The sequence below is a fragment of the Chrysochloris asiatica genome, unplaced genomic scaffold, assembly GCF_000296735.1.
Source record: "Chrysochloris asiatica unplaced genomic scaffold, ChrAsi1.0 scaffold00014, whole genome shotgun sequence".
In the NCBI taxonomy this organism is placed as follows: Eukaryota; Metazoa; Chordata; class Mammalia; order Afrosoricida; family Chrysochloridae; genus Chrysochloris; species Chrysochloris asiatica.
Genome location: NW_006408532.1, coordinates 9089446 through 9102272, shown reverse-complemented (window position 1 = coordinate 9102272; position 12827 = coordinate 9089446). Strand labels below are relative to the sequence as shown.

The 12827-nt window shown below is 44.3% G+C and overlaps 1 protein-coding gene across 1 annotated transcript; it reads left to right on the top strand.

The window, feature by feature from the left end:
* The first annotated feature begins 2143 nt into the window (after window positions 1–2143).
* On the top strand, window positions 2144–12580 carry LOC102833573 (chromosome unknown open reading frame, human C9orf78). Its single transcript, XM_006834867.1, has 9 exons — window positions 2144–2284; window positions 2614–2673; window positions 4414–4465; window positions 6282–6352; window positions 6772–6849; window positions 8289–8486; window positions 9382–9518; window positions 9617–9715; window positions 12428–12580. Exons 1-9 carry the CDS (start codon window positions 2202–2204, stop codon window positions 12517–12519), a joined length of 870 nt encoding a protein of 289 aa, XP_006834930.1. The 5' UTR covers window positions 2144–2201; the 3' UTR covers window positions 12520–12580.
* The last annotated feature ends 247 nt before the right edge of the window (window positions 12581–12827 follow it).

The following is a 12827-nucleotide window of genomic DNA, read 5'->3' as shown; positions in this document are numbered from 1 at the left end:
GCTATGAGTCAGTACCGACTCAATGGCACCAAACAACAACAAAACCTGAATGAGCCAACATTTTATGCAGCTCCAGAAAGCAAACTAACCCAAACCTATACATTTTCTTAAACAACCAAATTCTTAAATTTGGGACTAAAATTTATGAATGGGATCCAAAATCCTGTAGGAAGAACAATCCCAACACTCTCCCCAAAAAAGTTTTGCAAGGGTTTTTGGAGGATCTCTGGCCAGTGACTGCCAGATTCATAGCTGCCTTGTTTTGAGCATTACTGACATGCAGGTGCTGGGATACACTCATGCCTCAGATCTGCCACACAGCCCAGGTGGTATTATCACTGAGCACTCCTGCCCTACCCAGGGTAGCAGTTCAAATGGATCACTAGTTCCTTCCAGGAGCTTCAGATAAGGAGGAAGATATAGAAACAGCTCTGGTTTTCCAGCCCCCCAGAAATTGCTTATGAGAAGTGCCCAGTGCCCTCTGGAAGTTGATGTTATGCAGCAAAAAGGCAAATTGGGAGTCACCTCTGAGAGTGTGAGAGCTGTGGAAGCCAGGCTAGCAGATCCCCAGATGTTAACTCCTTAGAATGGCCACAGAGCCATTCCTTCAGAGGACATGCCATGCTTTGGATGAATCAGATTACATAGGGCAAGACCTTTTGACTTTTAATATATGGCTTTTGATCAAACCCTAAAGAAAAAAAAAACATATCAGGCCCCCAAATTCCTGGGGAAATCAGTCACCTAAGAACACCTGAGACTACTATTTGTTCCAATCCAAGACACAGAACTACCATCTCAGAAAAAAGTAAGACATTCCAGAATGTTGTCCTGCTTCAGAATGGTGCTCCCAAAGAGGGAACCCCAGTTCCCACCAGCCCCTTCCTCAGCCAGTGAGTTTTGTAATAGCAGCTGCAGCAAATATTTACTGAACTCTTCCTGTGCACTAATCTCTGTATCACTGGGAGGGGAGCTCTTCAGGCATGATGGTTGGAGCTGTCAAGTTGTGGGGAGAATCGCTTAGTTGTGTCACTTTAGGTAAATGAGCCTCAATGTCATCTGAGCCTCAATGTCATCGTTTGCAAAGTGTAATCATTGAATCTACTTCCTAAGAGTGTTGAAATAATTCAGTGATATAATGCTTAGTGCAGGGCTTGCACATAGTTCTAAGGAAAGGGCCAGCTTCCTTAAGGCGGTTCTTCAAAGTCTCATGAGAAGTCATTATTTACGTATTTAGTTATTTCCTAAGGGTTTACTGATGCCCGTTTTTCAAATAAACAATCCTCGCAGCACCCTCTAGGTGGAAAGGACGGAGGGAAGAACGAGGATGCTCCTGACAAAGGAGGAAAACAAGGCCCTTGAAGGTCCCTGGAGGCAGCGGGTAAGCATTCGACACCAAGAGCCCTCTGGCCTCAAACCCCCAGAGAGGATTGAAAACATCTAATGCTCCTCTCCTCGAGAGGAATGACTCGAGGTCATTACTATCGAGGCCAGTCGGCGCTGGGACTTTAATTTACCACAGCTAAGGAGAGGCTTTTGTCCTTGAAGAAAAAATACGCACATCAGGGACCCAAAACTCCAGGGAAATCAAAGTCAGCGCCCTAAGACGCCATGCGTATGCTTTCAACGCGGGGTCAAACCCGGGCAGAAATCAAAGAGATGGGCGGCACCTGTTCCAGAGAAACTACGATCCCTCGGCGGTCGGTTCGATTAACGAAATGGGGCCCGGGGCCCCAAAGGACCCCCAGGGTGCCGGCCGGAGAAAAGGGGGGGGGGGGCGGCGGCGGCCAGGGAATCCCGAGCTCCGCTCACCTGGCCGCGGCAACTGACGCACCAGGCCGGGCCAGGCCCCGCCGGCCGAAGTGGGGCTGCAGTCGCCCCTTCTCTGAGACGTCCACCCCTGAAGCAGCTAGCCGCAGCCGGGAACTCACCTGCCGCGGTAACCGCGCCGCAGCCGTCGCCTGTCAGTCAAGCGCGCCCTCCGCGACAGCGTTCTGGGTCTCGGGGCCCTGTCGGCCGAGCCCCGCCTCCTCCCCCTCAGCGGTCCAATCGGGAGAGGCTGACGCAAAGGGAGAGGGCGAGACTAGGCGAGCTGTGCAGGCTGGGTCTGGGACGAAGCTCAGACCTCACTACTCAGCGCCGGAAGCGGTTTGGGCTTCGGCGCAGTAGCGCAGCTGTTGAGCAGTGGGGCTGGTGTCACCATGCCAGCCACCGGGAAGACTTTCCGCCGGCGCCGGGACGACTCGGAGTCCGAGGAAGATGAACAGAACTCTGAGGAGGTTCGGTGCGTGTAGAATGGGATTTCCCAGGGGCGGGAAGAGGAATCCCTGTTTGTGACATTCGACCATGGCCAGGCGCCTCACTGACATCGTCGCTGAACTGGGGTTGCTGTCCCCTTCTGCCGACTAAGAAACTCAGCTTTAGAGTGGTGAGGCCGCCGGCCCAAAGCCGCACAGTTGGGAGAGGTGCTCTAGGAATGCGCTGTGGGTCTGACTCCCACCCAGTGGGTCTAGGCTTATTACTGTGAGGTCGGCTTAGCAGCGGCACAGGGGTGCTTTCGGAGCAACCTTGTTCCGGGGAGAGTCTCTTAGATCGTGCGTTGCCTTTCTTCAGATTAAAACTGGAAGAAACCCGAGAAGTGCAGAACTTGAGGAAGAGACCCAATGGGGTGAGGTGAGTACCGCGGAGATGGGGGTGGTGAGGGACGGGACGGAGATGACAGAGACACGCCCCCGCACAGGTTGTTATCACAGATTCTTCTATTCTTTTGAAGAATGTTGTATACTTTCCACTACCCAGAGAAGGAAACGTGTTTTCTGGAAACGTTTAGCCAGGATATACCCTGTTCGGTGTGGTGTTGAGGTTTTGTTGCAGAGGCACAAAAATAAGTTACTAACTTATTTTTAGTTACACCCGGTTAATTGTGAAATGCCCATTGATTGTTAAGAGTTGGAAAAATTTAGAATAATCGTAAGGTCGCTGTGAATCGAACCGACCAAAGGCTCTTAACAACACTGCAATCAAGAAAATAACAGCCGTAATTGTACCAAACAAAAAACTAGTGTAAACATCTCATTGTTCTTTCCAATCTCTATGCTCCCTCTTTTATTTCTTTAAAGCTTATGACCAATATTATGCACATTTATCGCCTTTGGTATTTTAACTCAACATGACATTTTTACACATTGTGAAATATTTCTCATAAACCTTTTCAATGGCTACATAATATTCCACCAGTTTTTTATATCATAATTTGTTAACTGATCTCCTACTTTAGGACCTGTAGGTAATTTTATGAATTTTCATCAGTAAATGTTATTATGTGCCATGGAGTCGGTTTCGACTCATAGTGACCCTGTACAGGGTTTCCGAGGCTGTAAATCTTTACGGGAGCAGAAAGCCTCATCTTTCTCCCGCGGAACAGCTGGTAGTTTCCAACTGCTGACTTTGAAGTTGGCAGCCAGTTCATAACCACTACACTATCAGAGCTCCTTTTGTTTCTTATATAATCTCTCCTTTGTCTTAAACTGCATTTTCCCTGAAGCCAAATTCTTAGATAAGCGTTTACCAGGCTTTACAGGAAAGTATACCACCTCACTGCTATATCCTGCCTCTTCTGGCAACTACAGAATTAAAAAAAAAATTTTTTTAGGTTTTTATTGTGGATTGAGTGGAAGTTTACAGGGCAGATCATCAGTTTTACATTCAACAAATCATACACCTTGTTTCATTGCAACTAGAGAATTTATTGAGCTCTATTTTAATCTTAAGGAGCTCTGGTAGCATAGTGGTTATGAATTGGGCTGCAAACCGCAAGGTCAGCAGTTCGAAACGACCAGCTGTTCCACAGGAATAAGATGAGGCTTTCTGCTCCCTTAAAGATTTACCGCTTCAGAAACCCTGTACAGGGTCGCTATGAGTCGGAACCAACTCCACGGTACATAACTATCACCACCATTTTAATCTTGAGGAGTCTTGGTGTAGTGCTGTAGGATAAGCACTTGGGCTACTAACTGCGAAGTTGTTGGTTCAGACCCACCAGTCTGCTCCTTAGAAAGGTATGCATGGGTGTTGTGAGTCAGAACCGACTTGACGGCACTTAACAACATTTTACTCTTGAGAAAACGCTGTGGCTCTCTAGGATAAGCACTGGACTGCTGACCACCAGGTCATGGGTTCAAACCCACCAGCTGCTCTACAGGAGAAAGATGAGGCTTTTGACTCCCACAAAGGTTTACAGCCTCGAAAAACCTATACAGGGTCACTATGAGTTGGAAACAATCGACGGCACTTAACAATTTTAATCTTGTGAGCTCTTCCACCTGGCTTTGGTGCCCATCCCACAAATCTCATCCTTATATTAATGGTACTCTGAAATAGTCTCTCTTTCTCTTCCTTTTTGGGTTTTCTCAGTGCTGTGGCCCTGCTGGTGGGGGAGAAAGTGCAGGAAGAGACCACTCTAGTGGTAAGTTGTGGGGGTCTCCCTGGACTGTGGAAAGATGTGGCTGTTCTTCATTGGGTAGTGGTTTTGTTTTTCTTTAAAAGAAATTTGGGGACGATCCCAAGACCATCAAGAAAGAAGAGCATTACCTAGAAAAGTAGTGGCAGCAGAGGCAGCGGCATGGAGAGACCCAGCAGTGTGGGCTTCTAGACCCATGGACTGTGTAAAGCTGAGTGCCTATGGCCAGGAGGCTGGCTTGCAAAATAGGCTCTTTGGGCATATACAGACTGGCTAAAGGAGCTTGGCAATATTTGCTTGAGCAGTGCGGAGACCGAGGGACATAGGACTGAGAGACCCAAGACAAGAGTGAGGTGTGCCTGACTGGAGAACTCTGCAGCTTGCATTGTTTCTAATCCTGAACTGTATGTACCCTGTTCGCTTCCCTAATAAACCCCATAATCTTGTTTCTAGTATAATTGAAGGAAGACTGTAGAAGAATTGGTACATTTGAGTTATGGTATTGGAGGAAAATATTAAAAGTACTGTGAACTGCCAGAAGAACAAACAAATCTGTGTTGAAAGGAGTACAGCTAGAATGTTCCTTAGAAGCCAGGATGGCATCTCTCATACTTTGGACATGCTATCTGGAGGGACCACTACGCTATCAGAGCTCCTTACGTGTCATCAAATCAGTTTGACACCCTGTATAGGGTTTTTGAAGAGCAGATGGTGAGTCTGAACTACTGACGTTGCTGTTTAAACTGATCTTGTAGTCCAGTGCTTATCCTACAGAGCCATACCAGAATTCCTTTTACCATTTAATCACCCACAAAAGCACTTTATTGTCCTCTCTGCTATTATGCCATAAATACTGAAGTTTAATTCATTTAGCAGTTCCTTAGTATGAAGCCAAGGCCAGAATTTCTGCACAAATAATGTTTTTAATATATTCAAGTGGGTAAGTGAATACCATCATTTGGGGTGGAAGAAGATTAATGAAAAATAAAAACTCTGGAATAGAACAGAAATATGCAGACAATTAAATATTAATTGAATTTTCAGGGGAAAAAAAGCATCTAGCAGGTTCTGCAGTCAAGCATTAACAGCACTCAATAGTAGCATCAACAACGAGAAGTTTGACCTTTGCCCTTGGCTCCTGAGATGTGAACTGTAAGCTCTTACAAGGCTCTACCTGATAAGTGTCTTTGTTTACTTGTGGGGCTTGGACCATGCCAGATAGTCTAGATTAGCAGTATGGTTCCTGGTGGAGGGACCATGTGCCATGGACTTTGGGAGACTAAGGGGAAAATAAGGTCAGCCATGCAGGTGGTCAGCCATGTCTATATGACAGGCCCTTAGTATAATCTCTGGACATTAAAACTCAAGTGAGCTTCTCTGGATGGCAATATTCCACATCATAACTGAGAGAACTAGGTGCTGTGCGTCATACTCTACTGAAAGCTCCATCCTTGGTGTCTCCTAGCTCCTTCCTTATGTAATTTGTTCTTCTACTGACTTTAATCTGTATCCTTTCAGGATGAAATGCTATAACCAGGTATATAACAGGTTTTCTGATTCTGTTAGTATTTTGAATAAATCTTGAATCTGAGGTTAATCTTGGGCGGCCCCCCGAACTTGCAGTAGTGTCAGAAGTAAGGGTGATCTTTGGGACTCCCAAAGTTTACTTGATGTCAGCAGTGAGGGTGGTGTAGGGTACTTTGGAACTTTAAAGTTAAAAATGAGTGCTTCTAGACCTCCAAACTGCAGGAATCTATAAACATTTTTCAAGCACCTACCAATTATATAGATGCTGCTTTTAAACCTTGTGTGCTTTCTACAGGATGATCCCTTCCAGATGAAGACAGGTGGCATGGTGGACATGAAGAAACTGAAGGAGAGGGGAAAAGATAAGTAAGTACCAGAAATGCTGGAGCATAACTCACTTAGCCCCTTCCCAGGCCCTTGGGTTCTCAGAGAGCCTTATAGTGACTTGGGTAGATGCCTTTGATGAAGATTGTTTTAAAAAAGACACAGGTTCATTTGTTGTTTTGTCATTATTTCCTTTCTTAAGAAGGAAAACACACAATTATATTTAAGCAATGCTGTTGTTGTTAAGTACCGTGGAGTCGGTTCTGATTCATAGTGACCCTGCACAGGGTTTCCGAGGCTGTAAATCTTTAAGGGAGCAGAACGCCTCATCTTTCTCCCATGGAAGGTTGGCAGCCTGACTCGTAACCACTACGCTAGCAGAGCTCCTCTAAGCAATACTGTATTATCTTTTTTTCATTGTGACTTTAAAGCAGCTCGTTCTCATTATTCTCTCCATTTAGGATCAGTGAAGAAGAAGACCTCCACCTGGGAACATCGTTTTCAGCAGAAACCAACCGAAGGGATGAGGATGCAGACATGTAGGTCCATGGCCAGGAATCATCAGGGGTAGACTCCAGCCAGAGAGGGCTGAAGATATTTCATCACAGATGACTTTTTCTATCATTTTACAAAGATTTCAGTGTTTGTCCCTCTCTCCCCACCTCCCAGGCTTGAGAACTTTGGAAACTTCATGAAAGTTCTTTAAAAGGGTGGATCTTGGGATTTTAGACTGTATGAATAATTACAGACTTGCCCACTTTTTATTTTGTCAACAAGGCTATTAAGCAATTAACTACCATTAATCCACCATTCTCTTTTGATCTTCAAAGAACGTTATATAATAGCACTATAGATACTGTTTTATCATATTGACTACTGCTTTTAATTGAAAAAATTTAGCTTGATGGAAAAACTCGTTATTTTTATATTTTTCTCTTTTCTCATTTCTCTGTGGACCAATGGAAACTTCATCATGGACCATCACTGGTCTGTTTGCTATGCTGTTGTGTGCCACTGAGTGATTTGTGACTCATAGTAACACTATGTTGTTAAGTGCCATGGATTTAGTTCTGACTCATAGTGACATTGTGTAGGGTTTCCGAGGAACAGCTGGTGGGTTTGAACCAACCTACCTTATGGTTAGAAGTCCAGTGCTTATATTACAGCACCGTGTCAGGACCCTGTAACAACCTTATGGTGGCGGTTATGTGCCATGGAGTTTGTTCTGACTCATAGCAACCCTGTATAGGGTTTCCAAGGCTTAAATCTTTACAGGAGTAGAAAGCCTCATCCTTCCTCCCTCAGAGTGGCTGGTAGTTTCAAACTGCTGAACTTGTGCTTAGCAGCTCAACTCGTAACTCACTATGCTACCAGAGCTCCTAACAACCCTATTTTTGTTGTTGTTATTAAGTGCCATCGAGTCGGTTCCGACCCATAGTGACCCTGTTTAGGATTTCTGCAGAGCAACTGGTAAGCTTGAACCACCAACCTTGCAGTTCAAACGGCTTTGCAGTCTGGTGCATTAACCCACAGCACCACACCAGGCCTCCCAATAGGATAGAGTAAAACTACCCCATAGAGTTTTCTAGGCTGTAATCCAACTCAGTGGCACCTAACAACTAACAACAATCTTTGTAGGAACAGATTGCCAGGACTTTGCTCCCATATATATAACTGCTGCTGGGTTCAAACTCCTGACCTTTCAGTTGGTAGCCAAGTACTTAACTATAGCACCATTGTTGTTGTTGTTGTTGTTGTTATGTGCCATCTAGTCGGTTCCGACCCATAGCGACCCTGTATAGGGTTTCCGAGGGTGTAAATCTTTACGGGAGTAGAAAGCCTCATCTTTCTCCCGCGGAGCGGCTGGTAGTTTCGAACCGCACCATTAGGGCTCCTTTTTGTTGGTGTTCGAAACCCGATTATAAAAACACCTGCTCTGAGCTTCCTGCTCCTCCCTGAAGCATATTTCTCATTTCAGGATGAAATACATTGAGACAGAGCTGAAGAAGAGGAAAGGGATTGTGGAACACGAAGAACAGAAAGTAAAGCCAAAGAATGCAGAGGACTGTCTTTATGAACTTCCAGAAAACATCCGTGTTTCCTCAGCAAAGAAAACCGAGGAGATGCTTTCCAACCAGATGCTCAGCGGCATCCCCGAAGTGGACCTTGGCATTGAGTGCGTTTCAGGCCCTTTGACTCACTGCCGTCTAACCTTAGGCAAAAGAAAGAGTTCTGTTTTTCAGTTAAAATTTGGAAGCCCACAACATATAAACTATGACAATTCTTTCCAGCCTGTGTGAGATGGTTGTTGCCAGGAGTTCAAGGTTGCAAGGCTTGGTCAGGATAGTTGGAGAGACTTAAGGGACCCCGACCACTGAAAGCAAAAGTTTTTAACCTTTGTCATATTTCTTCAAAGGTTCTAATCAAGACTGTTAGTCTTCTTTTTTATTCTAGCAGGAGCAATTTTAGAGGTTCAGTCAACCCCTCACCCTGAAATTCTTTCATTTTAACTATTTGTTAACTTTTGTTGTGACTTGGGTGAAGGTTTGCAGAGCACACCATTTTTCCATTCAGCAATTCATACATTTTGTTTCATCTCATTGTCTTCAGTCCCCACACTGTAACATCACTTATCCCACTTCCTCCATTTCCTTCTTCCATTCCTCCTCCTTTCCTAACCTTTCTGATCTTAGTCCTCAGGTAAATGCTGCCCTTGTGATATCAAATGGTTTAAAATACCTGCTTTAGGAGGAGATTACCATGGAAGAAATAGAATGGTCAGAATCATCTTCAGGTATAATAGAAAGTTTGGAGGCTCTTGGGTCCTTGCAGCTTTTTTAGCCTTACTAGCTCTGGGCCTTAGTTCACTAGCCTCCTTCCTCTTGACCAAAAGAGGAGACTAGCTCCTGTTCTCCCATGGCAGTGAAGCGTCTTTGAGAACATGATTATAAGAGCTAGGTGAGCTATAGAGAACTGTGCCCCTTGTACAGTGGTGGGACACCAGCCTACCAGTCACTTCTGTCAGTCTACCAAATGTGCTATAATCTAATCTGCCTCCTTTCTCCCTATAGTGCCAAAATAAAGAATATCATTTCCACCGAGGATGCCAAGGCCCGACTGCTGGCAGAGCAGCAGAATAAGAAGAAAGACAGTGAGACATCCTTTGTGCCCACCAACATGGCTGTGAATTATGTGCAGCACAACCGATGTAAGCATCTCTGGGAAATCAGTCTGTCCCCACCCACCCCACCCCCCATAAGAACCCAACATTCAATCTGATGTGTCCGCTGCTGTCTTTTGGTCCAGTTTATCATGAGGAGCTCAACGCCCCCATACGGAGAAACAAAGAAGAGCCCAAAGCCCGGCCCCTAAGAGTGGGCGACACAGAGAAGCCAGAGCCTGAGCGTGAGTACAACAGAGGCCTCAGGGCTGCCCACAGTAGTTAATGGTCAGGGGTCCACAAAGGTAGAGGGGTGGTGGCCAGGGGCATCTGGGTTCCAGTCCATGCTCTGAACCATGACCACCCCGTTCCTTCACCTCCACAAGCCTTAGGTCCTCTTCTATAAAATGGAGATAGTAGCAGAAGCTCTTGAGATGTCTAAGGATTTAGTGAACTATCATAATAGTGATTCAAAATTTAGGAAATTACAATAAGTAAACTGAATTAAAGGTAGCAGGTGATTGGATAAACGAAAGAGGCTACCGAATGTTTGTGAAGAAACTCCATTATCTTTTCATTTAATTTTCCATGAACTTTTTGATCCCCCCTTGGACATACAGTGGAATAGTATTTAACCATCAAAAGGAATGACATTCTGATACATGATATGAACCTTGAAAACATGGTACAGAAATATGTGGCACCAAACTATTCCTTCCACAGCCCCCTGTTCAGCTGGGTTCAATAATCCTTAGCAATGGTCACACAAAAACTCAGACACCATACTTACATTTACAGATTTATTAGGGAAGTTAACCAATTACAATACAGGATCAGAAAATGCTCAGGGCACAGTTGTTCCATCAGCAGCTGATACATGCCCACAGGACACACCACTCCACCATAAGCCTCAGACTGAAGGCACTCGGCTCTATTGCCATGGGTCAGCAAACTTAATAGCTCTGTGGGTCCTCCACTTCAGTGCCTGGAGGCACCCCACTCTACAAACAAGCTTCCAGCAGCTTTACTTGCTCTGTGAGCTGGGAAATCCACTGCTTTGTCACGTGCTCTGTTTCTTAGTTCTGCTGCTGCCACTCCTCCACCAAAGGACATGCTCCCCATCTGGGTTTTCTTTGATGATGTTAGTAGGATTCCCCCTCTCTTTCTCCTGAGATGGCTCATTTTATGCCCCCGCTTGAGTTCCAGATATTCACAGTCACAATTAGCTTTGCTAACATCCACAGCTGAATCACGTCATCCTATCTGTATCTTCTCCCACCGTCTATGACTCAGAACCAGCAGGGCAGAAGTGTTGTTTGGTGGGAGTTAACAGAATACAGCTAGAAGAGACATTATTAGGAGATTCACTACACCACACGTTGTAATCGGAAGTTATTGCTTACTGGGTACAGTGTTTCTGTTTGAGATGATGAAAAAGTATTACAAATAGATAGTGGTAATCATTTCACAATATTGTGAATGCATTTAATGCCACTGAATTATACAGATAAAAATAGTAAAAATGGCAAGTTTTATGTTCTACTTAAAAAATGTTATAAATCCTATCTCAAAAAAAAAAAAAAGAATTAAAAATGACTCTTAATTTCACCATCCAAAGACAAACACATTAACTTTTTTATATAACCTTTTGGAAGGTTCATGGAAAAATTCTATTATCTTTTCATTCTGTTTTTTCACTAGCCTTTTGAAGCCCCCTCGTATAAAACAAAGAGATTGTGTACATAATTAATAGGCTCTTAGAGACTTCCACTCAGTAATACTGCTTGCATGTCTCTCCATGACAGTAAATATTCTACAGAGCAGAACATACATCAGTTCAACAGTGTATTCATGTGTAATTCAGTGTCTTCATTTTGATTGGCAGTATCATATTCCATTATTTTTCATAGATATCATATGGTCTAGCCATTCCTTTCTTGTAGGACACTTCAGTTATTCCCCATTTTTCCCTATTTCAAACAAATGCTTTTGTGATCATTCTCAAATATGTTATGTCCTGAGGCTATATTCTGATATTTATTCTCTAGAAATGTGATTTCATAGTTCGCTCTCCCACTGGCAGCATTTAACAGGCCTTCTCACATGTTCACCAGCACCAGTTGGTATCATCTTTTTTTCCCAACAAAAGAAATGCTTAATTTGCTTGAGGTTTCCCAAAATGTAATCTGTTGGCATGTTTCTTACTTCTTACCTGGGAAGTTCCTATTTTGTAATACTTTGGTTGTATGTCCTTTGATTCCCAAAGAGTTTCATGTTATTACCATGTAATGAAATCTCCAGATGTGGGTTCAGCTCTTTCTGAGTGACCTTAAGAAAGTCACCCAAACTTTATGAGCAGGGATGGTGATATGCTCCCAGATAGGGTCATTGTGGGACTTCTGGTGTGACTCTGTAGGATCGCTACTGGACTAAGAACCACAAGGTCAGCAGTTCAAACCCAGCAGCTGCTCCTTGGAAACTCTATACAGGGTCACTAAGAGTCTGGATCAACTTGATGGCACTTACCAACAAGGGGCATTATGAGAATTAATGGAGATAATGCCTACTGTTCACATTTGAATCCTAGTAGTGCAGTGGTTAAGTGCTTGGCTGCAAACTGAAAGGTCAGCATTTTAAATCTATCAGTGGCTCTGTGGGAATAAGATGTGACAGTCTGCACCCATATTTACTGCCTTGTATACCCTATGGAAAGGAGCACTACTCTGTCCTATGGGGTCTCTATGAATTGGCATTGACTTGATGGTAACAGGTTATTAATGTCAGCATATTTTGGCTGGCACTTGACTCTAGTGCGTGTTTACTCTTTTCATTCCTTCAGTAACAGGCCCTACTATGTTTTTGTTCGTTGGCATAAGCCCTGAGGCTTCTCTGGGGAACAAGGCATAGCAAGTGGGTTCCTGTATGACCAACGCCTTTCCCATTCTTTTCCTTCACAGGGTCTCCTCCAAACCGCAAGCGTCCTGCTAACGAGAAGGCCACCGATGACTATCACTATGAAAAGTTCAAGAAGATGAATCGGCGGTACTGAGGAGGGAAAGAAGGACAAGGTGGGATGTAAATAGCCCCTCCACCCCCCACCCCCATGAAAATGGGACAAGGCCCAATGATCTAAACACAAAACTCTATTAGACCTGCTGCCTACCTGCTGGAGTTTTCAAGCACTGAATTTGTAACCTTTTGAAACAAATGCATTTCTATTTGAGGACAGACTGTTCTGGTGAACATTATTAAATTTTTTTTGTAAATATGTCGCCTTTCTATTTGTTCTGGATCCAGGGTGAGATAATACCCTTTAAACTGTATCTATAGTGTGGCTCTGTCGGTTAATGCGTTGGA

Bases quoted from the DNA above. Each gene is read 5' to 3' on its own strand.
- LOC102833573 (XM_006834867.1), top strand. From the start codon at position 2,202: ATGCCAGCCACCGGGAAGACTTTCCGCCGGCGCCGGGACGACTCGGAG. The intron at 6,353-6,771 runs GTAAGTACCAGA...CTCTCCATTTAG, and splicing joins AAGGAGAGGGGAAAAGATAA to GATCAGTGAAGAAGAAGACC. The intron at 9,519-9,616 runs GTAAGCATCTCT...CTTTTGGTCCAG, and splicing joins TTATGTGCAGCACAACCGAT to TTTATCATGAGGAGCTCAAC.